The following is a 12840-nucleotide window of genomic DNA, read 5'->3' as shown; positions in this document are numbered from 1 at the left end:
AAACCGGAGTACATGGTAGAAACACTCTATGCAGATAATGACCAGGACGAGCTTTGAACCTGTGACTTAGGGCTACAAAGGCCAGAGGGCTAACCACTGAGCCACCATTCTATTTCAACCACTGTTTATGTTTTACAGGGTGTTGAAAATGAAAAATGATGCAATTAAAAAAAATATGTTTTAAAAAAAATAGTTAGAACCCCTGTCATATTTTATTGATTTTTGTGCCCCTGATAGTGGGGCACTTGAATACCAACGGGAAATAAAATGATGAGTGATCCAAAGTTTTAAATATTTAACAGAATAGAAAATGGGCAGGATAAGATCATTGTCATTTAAAGAAAGAGAGGGGGCTTGTGTAAGTTTACTCACATAGGGCAAAACAACATAAACAAAAATAGCAGAATTAAAGTCCTCTGTACTTACCTGCCAAACCAACCTCTTCAGCAGTGGGATCTCCTTCTTCACCACTACAGGCATCTTCATCTGGTCTTCCACTATCTTGATTGCCCGGCCCCATTATACATAACGTATGTGCATTAATTGAATCACTTCATCATAAATTAGTCTGAAAAAAATATATAATTCGGGCTTTATACAATCCGCTTTTGGTGCTTTCTTGCTTGCATGTCCAGTCCCTACTTATATAAAGCCAACCTGTCGGCCCTCTAAAGCCTTTTCTTACCTTTGTACCCCAAAGGAACACTTGAAATAACTTTTAGGTCTTTGTGACCCTGCTAAAACCAAATCATTGGGGATCAGTGAAAGAATCCACATTGGTTGTCATTGGGATGAATTCCCCCTTGTATCTAGCTCTGCCAAGTGCTACTCTGTTTTGTATCCAGCTCTGCCAAGTGGCATTGGCCCTGGAACTAGGTAGGCACATTTATATGGGAGATTAATCAACCACAGCTCAAGGAATCCCTGGCAACCTAGGAGGTATCATAGGATTTTTTGGAACCCTGGTTAAAAATGGCTTCTCTATAGTAAGGACCCCGGTCTCAAGACCTCCAGCCAGCCAGTTCTTTATGACATTTTGCTGAGTGATATTATGATATCAATATTGTGCACACACAGATTCCATTTCAGCATCCATGGGCTACCTTTTGGGTTAATGATGATGGTCGAAGTAATATATCACCTAGCATTATAGAATGTATTTACAAAAGTAAGGATTCCTTTTGAACAAATATACTTTAACATCAATGCTGTCATTCAGACAATGGGCAGATATATTTGTGCACCGCCAACGTTTAAGTACATATACACAGGACAGCTTTTTGGCAAATCATATCAAAGCTGAATATACAAGGCACAGGATGCAGATGTACATCCAGCATCTGAGAGGTTTTGGGGCCACATACGAACTATCCTTTGGGAAAGTAAGGATAGACATGGGGCCTGACGTTTCAAGCACTGTCTGCATGCTGCAAGTCAAGTTACTTTGAGGTGCCGCAGAGTAAAGTAAAGTGAACATTTTTGCCAAGTTCCTGACAGTACCGAGCCATTTAGAGCCCTTAGGGGATGTGTTCTAATATGAAGACAATGCCTATTGTCCCCTGCATAATCTAAAAGTACTTCACTGCTTTTAAATATTTAGTTTTCTCAGATTTGGCTTGCAAAATATTATGGGCATTAATCACAACAAAAAACATTTTAAATTTGTTGACTTAAAAAAAGTTTTTGTAAATGTTGTTTTTCTGAAGATTCAGTAAGGTATATTACGAATTTTATTGTTGGATTCTACATATGTTTTGTATTGTTACAATATGTTTAATATCTGTATGATAGCATAATAATAAATTGTAATATCTGTGGAAACTGACAGTCCTAAACCAGTGGATTTTGAAAAACACTAATAAGGGACTGTTATACAGACATCTGTAAAGGGCTTTAGGCATTGATGAACCAAACTCTTCTGTTGCCTAAGATTACATACACACGTCAGATAATTCTCGTCTGAAAATCGTCTTAGGGCTGATATCGGATAAGAATCTGTGTACAATGCTCATCGTGCGTCGTCCGAACAACCGTCCTGGCACATAATGGACGAGAAATGATTGTAATGAAAGTGAAGAGAGCACAGCAGGGTGCTGCTCCATCGTTTTCCCCTTCTCCTCCTTATAGAGCAGAATGGCACTTGTTCATGCATAGTGCAGTTGTTTGTCATTAAAGGATAGTGAATAATGATGCTGCACATAGTGAATTGTGAATGTGACCAAATTGTGCAAACAGTGGAGGGGGTTGAAATAAAACATTACCTACTCACTGCAAGTATAGTTTGTACCCACATAACCTGCTTTTATTATTATGCTACAAGTAAAGATTCCATAGTCACCCGTAGCACAAAGGATCAGTTTTAAAATCCTATACTTTTTTTTTATTACATATGCATTTTGCAGTTTTTATAAACTGCCCAGCAAAAGTTCCTTTCGCAATGGTTCAGCATGCATAGTTGTCTATACATGCTGGGGATGGCTGGTGGAGAAAACGTGTGGGAGAAGGTCCAGATCAAGCAGCCATGGCAGAAGCTTTGAGGTACGTACTGTATGTACACACAATATTGTTACCGGCTGGCAGAGGGACAGAAGTAGATTGTGCAGCAGGGTTGGCAGCACCCATGTAGTACTGGGCTCATGCGCCCTGTGCAGAACTACACTTCATCCTAACCTTCTTGCACAGATGTGCAAGTATTGCACAGTTGTGCAGGCTCCTTTCCTCTTCTAAAATTGCCTATTTAACTGCACAGAGTTTGCTTTTCACAATTTGCATTAGAAGCTGCAACAAGTCAAATAAAGTCCTTCTAATTTCCTGGCTGATATCATCTAGCCCATTCCTCATCAACCATACTGTTCCTTGCTCTCTAAGATCATTCATAGGATTTTAGTTATTTCAGTCATGTAGACTCAGCATTACATGTAGGTGTTACCACAATTTCCTGTTTTCCCATCAGCCTTGATTGTGTTGCAAAAACCAAATAATGATGTTTCTGGGTCTAAAATAAGGTTTGTTATGAAAATAGAAAGGTATTTTATTTTTATAATATTGCTACTGGGGAATGAGGAACCTCAGAAGGAAAAATATAAGCAAGTTAAACTTCTGCTTTAATGTCTAGTAGACGATTGATTGGGCATTGATCCCAGTCCTCCAAGGTTTCTATGAAAATACGCATTGTATCCTCATAGCAGACAAACAAGAAATCTATTGAGCCCCCCAAGCTCATCTGTACATGGAGCTGTGCACTGGTATCCGGTAAAGTAAATAATTATATCATTTGCAAACTGTTGTTTTTCTGAAACAAGTGGAAAATGACGACCTGTGAAAAATAACAGCCCTTGAACTGTAAATTTATAGTTCATCAATACATAAGAGACCTCCCCTGACTGAATGCTCATAATTCCTTCAATTGCCATGGTCATACTCAGGGACAAATGTTTCCAGAGACAATACTTCAAAACTCTCCCTGTCCCTGAAAATGATGTGTACTTATTAACTAAACTTGTCGCCATCGCTACTCCTTATTATTACAGTAAACTTATCATGGATGTAGGCAATGCAAACTCAACATATGATAAAAATGCACAGCAGAGGTTACCTTCAGTAACACCATGCGGCAAAATCTGATATGTATAGTTTAAATTGTGACCTTTGTGTAAAATTTAAGTCAAGGACCCATTAACACCACAACATGCTCATTTTTGTCCATTGACATTTACTGTGTATTCAGAATGGCAATGAACCCCAATGCATGGAAAATGGTGCTGTTTGCGTTTTATCACAGAGCAATGCAGAGGACATAGTTGTGCTGTGTTGTATTGCAGCACACATGTGAATTGAGATGTGCATTTAGAATAAATGGACTATGGAACACAAGCGTTATGGTGCTTTGCAACAACATGATGTTTTTTGCATTATTTTTTGTACTACTAGGGCCTTATTTTGCAAGTATGCTGTGCATGCTGTGGTGGCAAAAGTTTACCCAATGGACTTAAGTTCTGCTTCCCTTGTCTTTTCATAGTATGAATATGCTTGGCATTTCAGTTCCATATATTACTGCATGCATTGATTTTTTAATGTGCATTTCAATCATTTGCTTTTGTATTTTTAAACTTATACAGTTTGAATTCACCAGGTTTCATTCAGGTGGGTGAGGTGTGGTTGCTGTTTGGTTATCATTTCCTCATGCCCATGCACTGTGCCCACAGCTAAGATGCTACCTGTAGTGTCTCACCTGCAACTGCCCATAGGGAATGAATGGAATGAAAGTTAGCAACTCAGTGGCCCGCTGTAAAATGTTCAAATTCTGGTTTATTAGGAGGAATAGTAAAGTGGCTGCCAGCTGCTGGAAACCACCAGGAAAAGCCTGTTCCTACTGCTTCCTACTGCTTGTTTGAACTAACCCTAAGTGCTCAAGTCAGTGGCTTTTTTTTCTTCATCTGCCAAAATGATCTTATTCTCCTAGTTCTATACACCTGTGCACACATTGGCTAATTCCAGTCATAGACGGGTAACTCACCAGTGTGATTTTGGAGCACCAAGAATGAGAATATGAAGCAGTATCCATGACTGGCAGTATAGTGCATGTGAATGTTTCCAGTGACTGATGAATGAATGAGCGCTATACTGTATGTACAACACTGTTCTGTTCCATGGAGAGGGTAGGGATGGTTGAGCAAAAGGCAATCAAAGGAATGCACAGTGGTAGTTCTCGAACAGTCTTTAATTATTCTGCCATGGCAGATTGATGAACAAAATAAGGGAACTGCTGTACATGTCAGATTTTGTCCCGAGACAAGCAATTATCAATCATGTGACATACAAAGCTTATGTCTGCTTTTGTTTTTTTGAATAAACAAATTATCACTAGTTATATAATAAAGAAATTAGATTTTAAGCTCCTTGGGTCAGGTATCTGTTTGTCATTTGCAATCCCTATTTATTGTACAGCGCTGCATAATATATTGGCGCTGTATATATCATGTTTATTACTTTTAATAATAATAAAGGAATATTCAGAAATGATCACTGCCTATTTGTGCTTGAACTCTTGATCTTTGCTACTAGTGGAAGAAAGATTGCATTCTGTATGTCCCTGCATGCTCTTGCTGCACTAGTGGTATCAGGATTTATTACACCTCCACCCTGATTTGAAGTGTGTTACTTATTGGTTTTGATTTCATTACAGAATTACTGTTCTGCTTACTTTTATTAGTCACTGATTAATGAATTGTTTGTTAATAGATAACTAATCTTATTAGTCATACAGGAACATTATATTTGCCATCTGGCTACTACTGTAGTCCATCTAAAGCAATTCAAGCTGATTATGTATAGAAATTTGTGGCAGAGACAGAGTTGTTCAGTTCAAATTCAGATCTACAAGTGTTCTTGCACTGATGCTTTTGCACCGAGGTCGCTTTTGCTATCTCTTCTGGATCCTAACAGGACGGCACTGCTGGAATAAGCCAATAGAAAGTGTTCATACAATGAAGGTAGTGAGGTGAATACCTGTAGAAGGACCCCTCCTACTGTAACTGTACATAGAGTGCATCATATGATCATTGCTTTAGGTGAAAAAAGGGTATTTAGTTTTTTTTGTTGTTTTGGTATATTTTAAGGTAAAGTTGGGTTTTTAGCAGTTAGGTACTGGGTAAGAAAAGTTGTGGAAAGGGGGATAGTATTATCCAAGAATGTTCAAACTATAGGTTATTTTACGCAAAAGGCATTATGTGACTTTCCCATATGTATATTTACAATGATAGTCATGATCAATTAAAGTTAGTCTTCAAGAACAAAGACATGTCCTATTAAGTCCATGGCACCACCTGCGAACCATATGGCAGCATATTTTTAGGGTTCACCATAGGTTTTTTCCAGTGATCTGGTTGGCCCCAGTGATGCCCCCAAGAAAGTAAATCCCAAAAAGCCAAAAATATCTGAGGCCCATTCTGGTGGCTCCCTGGTCCCTGCTGCCTTACAAAAATGTGCCAATGTGCCAGGTAAGCTGTGCATTTGGTGGGCCCTCCTAACTTCCTTTGGTGGGCCCCAGGTTCCCAGTATGGCCCTGCATGCATGTATGAGGGGGTGCTGAGAAGTTTCTGGCTTTGCCCCCTTCCAGATGAAATACGAAAATAAGTGTGGGGGCATATGACAGCCTAAAATCTTAGTATGTAACTGTGCAAATATCAGGTCTTTGCGATTCATAAAGCTGTGATGGCAGAGGCACAAGCAAGAATCACCTCGTTGGAGTTACAGGCCATCCTGAAGTTTTTGTTTCTCCAGGGAAAGTCAGCAAAGGACATTCGCAATAAGATGTCACAAACACTGGGGAAGAAGTGTCCTTCCTACAGCACTGTCAAAACCTGGATATCTCGTTTCAAGACTGGGCATTTCACCATTGAAGATGGGCCCCATGACCTGGCAACCTGCGATGCTGTCCATGAGGTGAATATTGAGGACCAGCAAATATTCGCAAAAAAGATAGCCCAGATACTTGACATCTCATGGGAGCGTGTTCGGTTTGTTATCACCACTATCCTGGACATGCGCAAGCTTTCAGCGAAGTGGGTGCCGAAATGTTTGAACAGTGATCAGAGGGAATGAGTTGAAGCATCCAAAGCCGTTTTGGCCCATTTTGAAGCTGCACAGGACTTTTTGGCTAGGTTAGTGACTGAGGATGAAACCTGGCTCCACATCTATGTGGAAACAGTCAAAGGAATGGCGCTACAGCGCGTCCTCGCGGCCGAAGAAGTTCGGCCAAAAAATGGCGTCCGTTTTCTGGGACAAAGACCGTATTCTGTTCGTGGACTACCTACCTCAGGGCTCTAGTATCACTGGACAGTATTATGCTAACCTCTTGGACCAGCTGAAGACGAAACGCCGTGGAAAGTTGACCAAAGGGATCCTTTTTTTGCAGGACAATGTACCTGCACACACGTCCAACGTTGTGGCTGCCAAATTGAACACCCTGGGTTTCTAATTGGTCCACCATCCCCCCTACTCACCTGACCTGGCCCCTTCAGGCTATTATCTGTTCCCCAACTTAAAGAAACACCCGAGGGGGCAACATTCTGAGGACATTTCTGACGTCAAAGATGCTGCTGAGAGCTGGTTTGTGGCCCAACCAAAGGACTTTTATTTGAACCGTCTAGAAAAGCTGCAACTACGCTGTACCAAGTGCATCAGACTCAGTGGGGAATATGTTGCATAAATGTGTTATTTCATAACTCTGGCTCTCTTCTTTCTAGGCAAAGCCAGGAACTTCTCAGCACCCCCTTGTATTGCAGAGTAATAGTAACTTTCTTTTTTTTTTGATTTTTTCTTTTTTGCCGAACCCACCTGCCCATATGCTGATAATGCTGCTGCAGGATTTTACTGTAATATGAACAGCATTTGCACCCTCTTAAAGGAGGGAAACTCGTGGATTTACAGATAGGTAATAAAACTCTATTTTGCCCATAGTTTAATGTAAAAAGATCCCCATTGTAAATGTTTCCCTTCAGTATTTCACCTTCTGAATGTATTATCCATGCTGTACCTATTAAGCACTAGGGTATTTGTGCATCTTCATCCCTGTGTGATATAAAGGGGCTGGAATGACACAGGAATAGTGTATGTTTGTGGAAGATCACAGCCCCATGCTTGAGAAAGGTAATGTTTGGAAAATACACCAATAACTTATAGATAAAAAATGAAAAGTTTACTTACCTTTTAAAACTTAATTCTTGGCACCTGGATTCTCCCTTTCCCCCTGGACAGTTTTAGGGGGCTCCAAATGCAAGCTTTAAATACCTGTGCCAGGCTTATCCACCTTTTCTGTAGTTCCCCATGGCCATGCCCTCTATATTCCTATGGACCCATCATTATATGCCTTCTTGCATTAAAAATTGGTGATCAGACTGGTGTTTATTGCAGAAAGGAACAGACAAAGTTCTTCCTGCAATAACTATTCTTCCCTGCCTGGTCACCACCTAGCCAATTTTCACTGAGCTGGACTTTTGCAGCTTAGGATTTCCTGCCGGGTATACCGAGAAATCCTGGCTTCCCTTGTGTGTGCCAGGACTGAAAGAACTCCTACCCACCATGCCAGGTCACCTTAGCCAGGCCAATCAAAATGGCAAAGATTGGGATATGAAAGTAAAGAAGGGAGGAGATGGAGGCGCCCACAACAGAATAGGGACAGGTGAGGGTTTAAATCCCCATTGGCACTGTAAGTCGGTATCTATGAAATGATAAAACCAAAAATGCCCAGAAATGTCCATTTCCAGACTGGTATTCTGGGGTATTCGGAGATGGAATTGTGCGTACTGATCATAACTCTGAACCTCTCAAAAATAACGTTTTTTGATTTTATTTTATTTTTTACTGCCTCCCATATGGGACATTTTCCCCTACTTCATGACCCAGAGGCTTAACAGGGTATCACTGAAGCTTTTGCTCACTTTTTGCGCATTTTCCCTTCTCTCCCCTCCAGAACAATGTGTTATCCTTATTTTTAAATAACTTTGCAGCAATGTTTCCATTTTGTTGTATTAAAACAATTGAATCTCACATGAATCTGATGGTAAATCAGCAGCTGACTAATCATATGCAACCAATTTTTGAGTTTCCAATCATATTTGGATAGCTTTTGGTAAATATTGATTGAAGATACACACGTGAAGTTGTATGTGATCAATCAAATGCAAGTAGAATTCTGATTGCAACTGTAACAACTGTAAAAGCAAACTATACACAAGTGTGCCCTGTGTTGGGACTTTTGACGGGTCTATTACCAATTTCTAATTTGAAATTTGAATGAATGGCAGTGTACCTGCTTTTTATGCAGTTATATAGCACCATACATGGCCCATAACCATGTTGATAAAATACGTAAAGGTGTAATCCTGAATAAAAAAAATACCCTCAAGCATCCATCTGTTCCTCTGCTCACCTGAGCAGTGATGCCCGAATAGATAGGTGGGTGGTGCATGCGCATAGCGCTAATTTTCTGATGCGCGGCCCCTTTAAGAGTTAAGAAACTTGAGATTTGTTTGCGCAACAGTCAGTGCAGCGGAGCCGCCAAAGTGTCTAGACTGTCACGTGACTGGAGGCGGCCAATAGGGCGGCCCGTGCTGGGCCCGAGTGTGTGTGAGAGAGCGTGAGCACAAAGAGCGGCGGTCAGTGTGCGGAGGACCGGGGGGAGCACCGGAGGCTTGCGGCTGGAGAGTACCAATACGGGACACACGGGGCCGCCAGGACCAGAGCAGCCGCTTGTAAAGGAGCAGATAGTCAGAGCGTATAATCCTTGCAGAGGCAGCGGGAAGGCACGGGGGGACCGGCGGCTGGTGCGATGTGAGGCTTCTGTACGAGGCTGGTCCGTGTCGTGTGATCGGTGTGTGCGGACTGTGATCTCTGTGCTCCGACCTTCCCTCAGCATCTCCTCCCTGCAGCATCTGTGGTCCCCAGGATGCCGGCTGTGTGCTGCCCCGGGAGACAGGCGGACATGTGACGGCTCCGGAGCCTCTGAAGAGGGGCTTCCATCTCCTGCCCGCACCGTGCGACATGTGACCCGGATACACCGTGTGGGGAACCCCGGCCGTCCTGCAAGTCTCACCGCAGGAGGAGGCAGAATAATTTTACCTGGCTGGAGATACCTGTGAGAGGGCTCAGGACAGGAACCCATACACCTGGCTCAGAGGAGAACCTATAGACCCATACACCTGGCATAGAAGGGGAACCCATACACCTGGCTCAGAGAGGAACCCAGAGACCCATATACCTGGCATTGGAGGGGAACCCATAGACGCATACACCTGGCATAGAAGGGGAACCCATACACCTGGCTCAGAGGGGAACCTATAGACCCATACACCTGGCTCAGAGGGGAACCTTTAGACCCTTACACCTGGCATAGGAGGGGAACCCATAGACCCATACACCTGGCAAAGGAGGCCATCTCATAGACCCATACACCTGGCATAGGAGGCCATCTCATAGACCCATACACCTGGCATAGGAGGCCATCTCATAGACCCATACACCTGGCACAGGAGGGAAGCCATAGACCCATACACCTGGCATAGGAGAGGATCCCATAGTGCTGTGTGGCTGGCATAGAGGATTTATACAGCACTGTGCACCTGGCATTAGAGTGGACCACATAGACCTGTTTCCCTGGCACAGGGGCTGGTAACCTAGAGCTATGTGCCTGGCATAGAGGATTATACAGCATTGTGTGCCAGGCACAGGAGTGGATCACATAGACCTGTGTGCACCTGGCACAGGAGAGGATTTTGCAACACTCTGCGGATCACTTAGACTGTGAGCGCCTGGCACAGGACGGAATTGCCCAATAGAAGTAAAGTCACGTGGCCCCGCGGAGCGCTCCTAGCAGGCTGTGCCACCTCCGCGCAGCCACATGCGGACACCTCCAGCTCGCCCCGGGCACTGAGGCTACGGTGACCCGGGCACATCCCCGGGGGCGCCGCATGTTCAAGTCCAGACGCACCGGGCTGGTTCGGCGCCTGTGGCGGAGCCGAGCGGGCGGGGATGGGGGAGTGTCATGCTGCGGTCTGTCGGAGCCGCCCGCCGGGTCCCCTGAGCTCCGGTCTGCTGCATCAGGGGTGCTGAAACGTTTAAAGGAACAAGCCCTGTGTGCCCTGCTGGAGGCCGTGGAGTCCAAGGGGGCAGCGCCCGGGGGCTGTGTGCTGGTCACCCGGACCGGGGCCCCTCCGCACCTCCTGCTCTGCAGACTCTTCCGCTGGCCAGAACTGCAACATCCCGGGCAACTCAAAGCCCTGATCGGGTGTCAGGGAGGAACAGACACTAACAACGTATGCTGCAACCCTTACCACTATAGCAGGTTATGTGGCCCAGGTAAGTGACTGCAGGGGATGGGCATCATTAGCATTCATGCACTTTGCCTGTAATACAACGTATTGCGCATCATGACCTGCTTTATTGGGTTCTTCATTCATCTGTGCAAATAAATCTGAAAAATCTCTAGGCAGTCATGGATCATAAATTCCACAAATCTCTGTAATTATAACAAATCTTCACCCCCATATTTTGCCCAATTCATAACAGATTAGCTGCTCTCTAAACTTCCCCACAATGTGCATTAAACATGCGTCTTTGTGCATTGTGCCAAGTTACCAAAATAAATAAATTGTCATGTGCTGCTGTTGACCCCAACATACAGATGGATCAGATCTGCGGGTGGTGGAGCCATCCGGTAACTTCCAAGAATTAATATTTGTCAATCAGCCCTTTTTTCTGTGGATTCCGTAATAAAGTGCCCAGCCAAATCTTTGTAAATTTTGGTTAGAAATGGGGACAGATTAGCACCCCTGGTAGATTTTACTGCCATCTGCAGCTCCAAGAATTGTCCAGGTTTCCTTTTCTGCTGATGTTTTATTACATAGGAAGGCAGGATAGCACGGGGAGGGGGAGAACCCCGATCAGGTTATTTCATTTTCTGAGATCTTCTTTCACTTCCTGTCTTCTGAACCTGTTATCAGAATAGGAAGTGAGGGGAAATCTCTGCTTCTCCACCAATCCAAGATGGCATTCCCACAGGAATTCTAATCCCTCCCCAATCTATCCAAAAATGTTTTGGCTTGGTATAGTCTTTAGGACTTTTCACACATTTGTTTACATTGAAATGAATGAATATCCATCGGAGCGCACCTTTACATGTGTCACAGTGCGCTCCAATGAGTCATGGTGTGCAATATGACACAAGTGATAGAAAATGTATGCTAGTGTTTGTTCTTCACGTTTTGATCGAACTCCATTGGGTTTCATGGAAAAGGAGGAAAAACAATGAGGTGTAACTGAGCCCTTTATTTCTGAAATTTTCAATTTTTTCTACTCCATGCAAATTGGCAGCAACAGGAGGGCCCTTCCACACCTCTGTGCATGCTGTAGCTGTGTTGGTTGGAAGTTGAGCTTTTTGGAATGTATCTTTGCATGCGGTTACAGGCATTTTATATCTATTGTTTTCAGCTAAAAATTGCCCTGGTCTACATAGTTGTGCACTTTTTTTATACAGTATATAGCACCATCATATTACGCAGCGCTGTACTAAGTCCATAGTCATGTCACTAACTGTGTATGTTTTGAAGGGTCTGTACCATCCAAAATGAATAGGCTGTATATATAGATCAATGTTTCTCAACCAGCGTTCCTCCAGGGGATGCAGGGGGTTCCTTGAGCAGTTTGGACCCCCTCAGGTCAGTTTGTGAGCTCTGGAAATAGTAATTTTAAAAGGGGTTCCCTGAAGACCCAAAAGATATTTGAAGGGATTTCCCCACGGTAAAGGTAAAAAGAGGCCAATTTAATCAATGTAAGGTGTCAATATGATTTTACACAGTCCAGTTGACCTGAATGGAAGCTACAGGTCCATGCACCATTGAAGTGTTGGGGTTAGGTCATGTACAGTTGGTTTGCAAATCGGGATGCAACAAAACTCCATGGAATGGCATTTGGTGTGAATGAGCCCTTGTGGGATTGGGGGTTATACATATGAGCACAACTAGGATTGGTGATCCTGAAATGCCTAGGAAGAGACATGGCGGCACTTCAATTCTCCTCTAATAAAAGGAAGCATCACCTGCTCCTATATCTTTCGTTATGAAACTAGTGATTGGGTTTCTAAATGTGGAGCACAAACTCTGTTCTCTATTGTTGGATAAATTGACCCATCAAATTAGGTCCAAAGTCATAAGCTGACTTTAGGTCACCTTGTTGTTTGTAAAACGTAAAAATTCCACCCAAATACTTATCATGCATATCAGTCCGAGGACATTGATTTCCAGATGCATACATGGCCCAGGCTTGAACATTGACATTGAAGTG

At 43.2% G+C, this 12840-nt stretch overlaps 1 protein-coding gene across 1 annotated transcript in view; it reads left to right on the top strand.

Annotated features, from left to right (window-relative positions):
- Positions 1-9099: 9099 nt before the first annotated feature.
- The window catches only part of SMAD6 (SMAD family member 6), a 38033-nt gene continuing 34292 nt past the window's right edge, over positions 9100-12840 (top strand). Inside the window, exon 1 of the mRNA XM_072402602.1 lies at positions 9100-10857. Within this exon, the coding sequence (XP_072258703.1) occupies positions 10470-10857 (388 nt within the window). The 5' untranslated portion in view covers positions 9100-10469. The remainder of the gene's footprint in view (positions 10858-12840) is intronic.

The sequence above is a fragment of the Pyxicephalus adspersus genome, chromosome 2 (genome assembly GCF_032062135.1).
Source record: "Pyxicephalus adspersus chromosome 2, UCB_Pads_2.0, whole genome shotgun sequence".
Classification (NCBI taxonomy): Eukaryota; Metazoa; Chordata; class Amphibia; order Anura; family Pyxicephalidae; genus Pyxicephalus; species Pyxicephalus adspersus.
The sequence above is the reverse complement of the archived record's forward strand: the minus strand, read 5'-3'. Positions and strand labels throughout refer to the sequence as shown.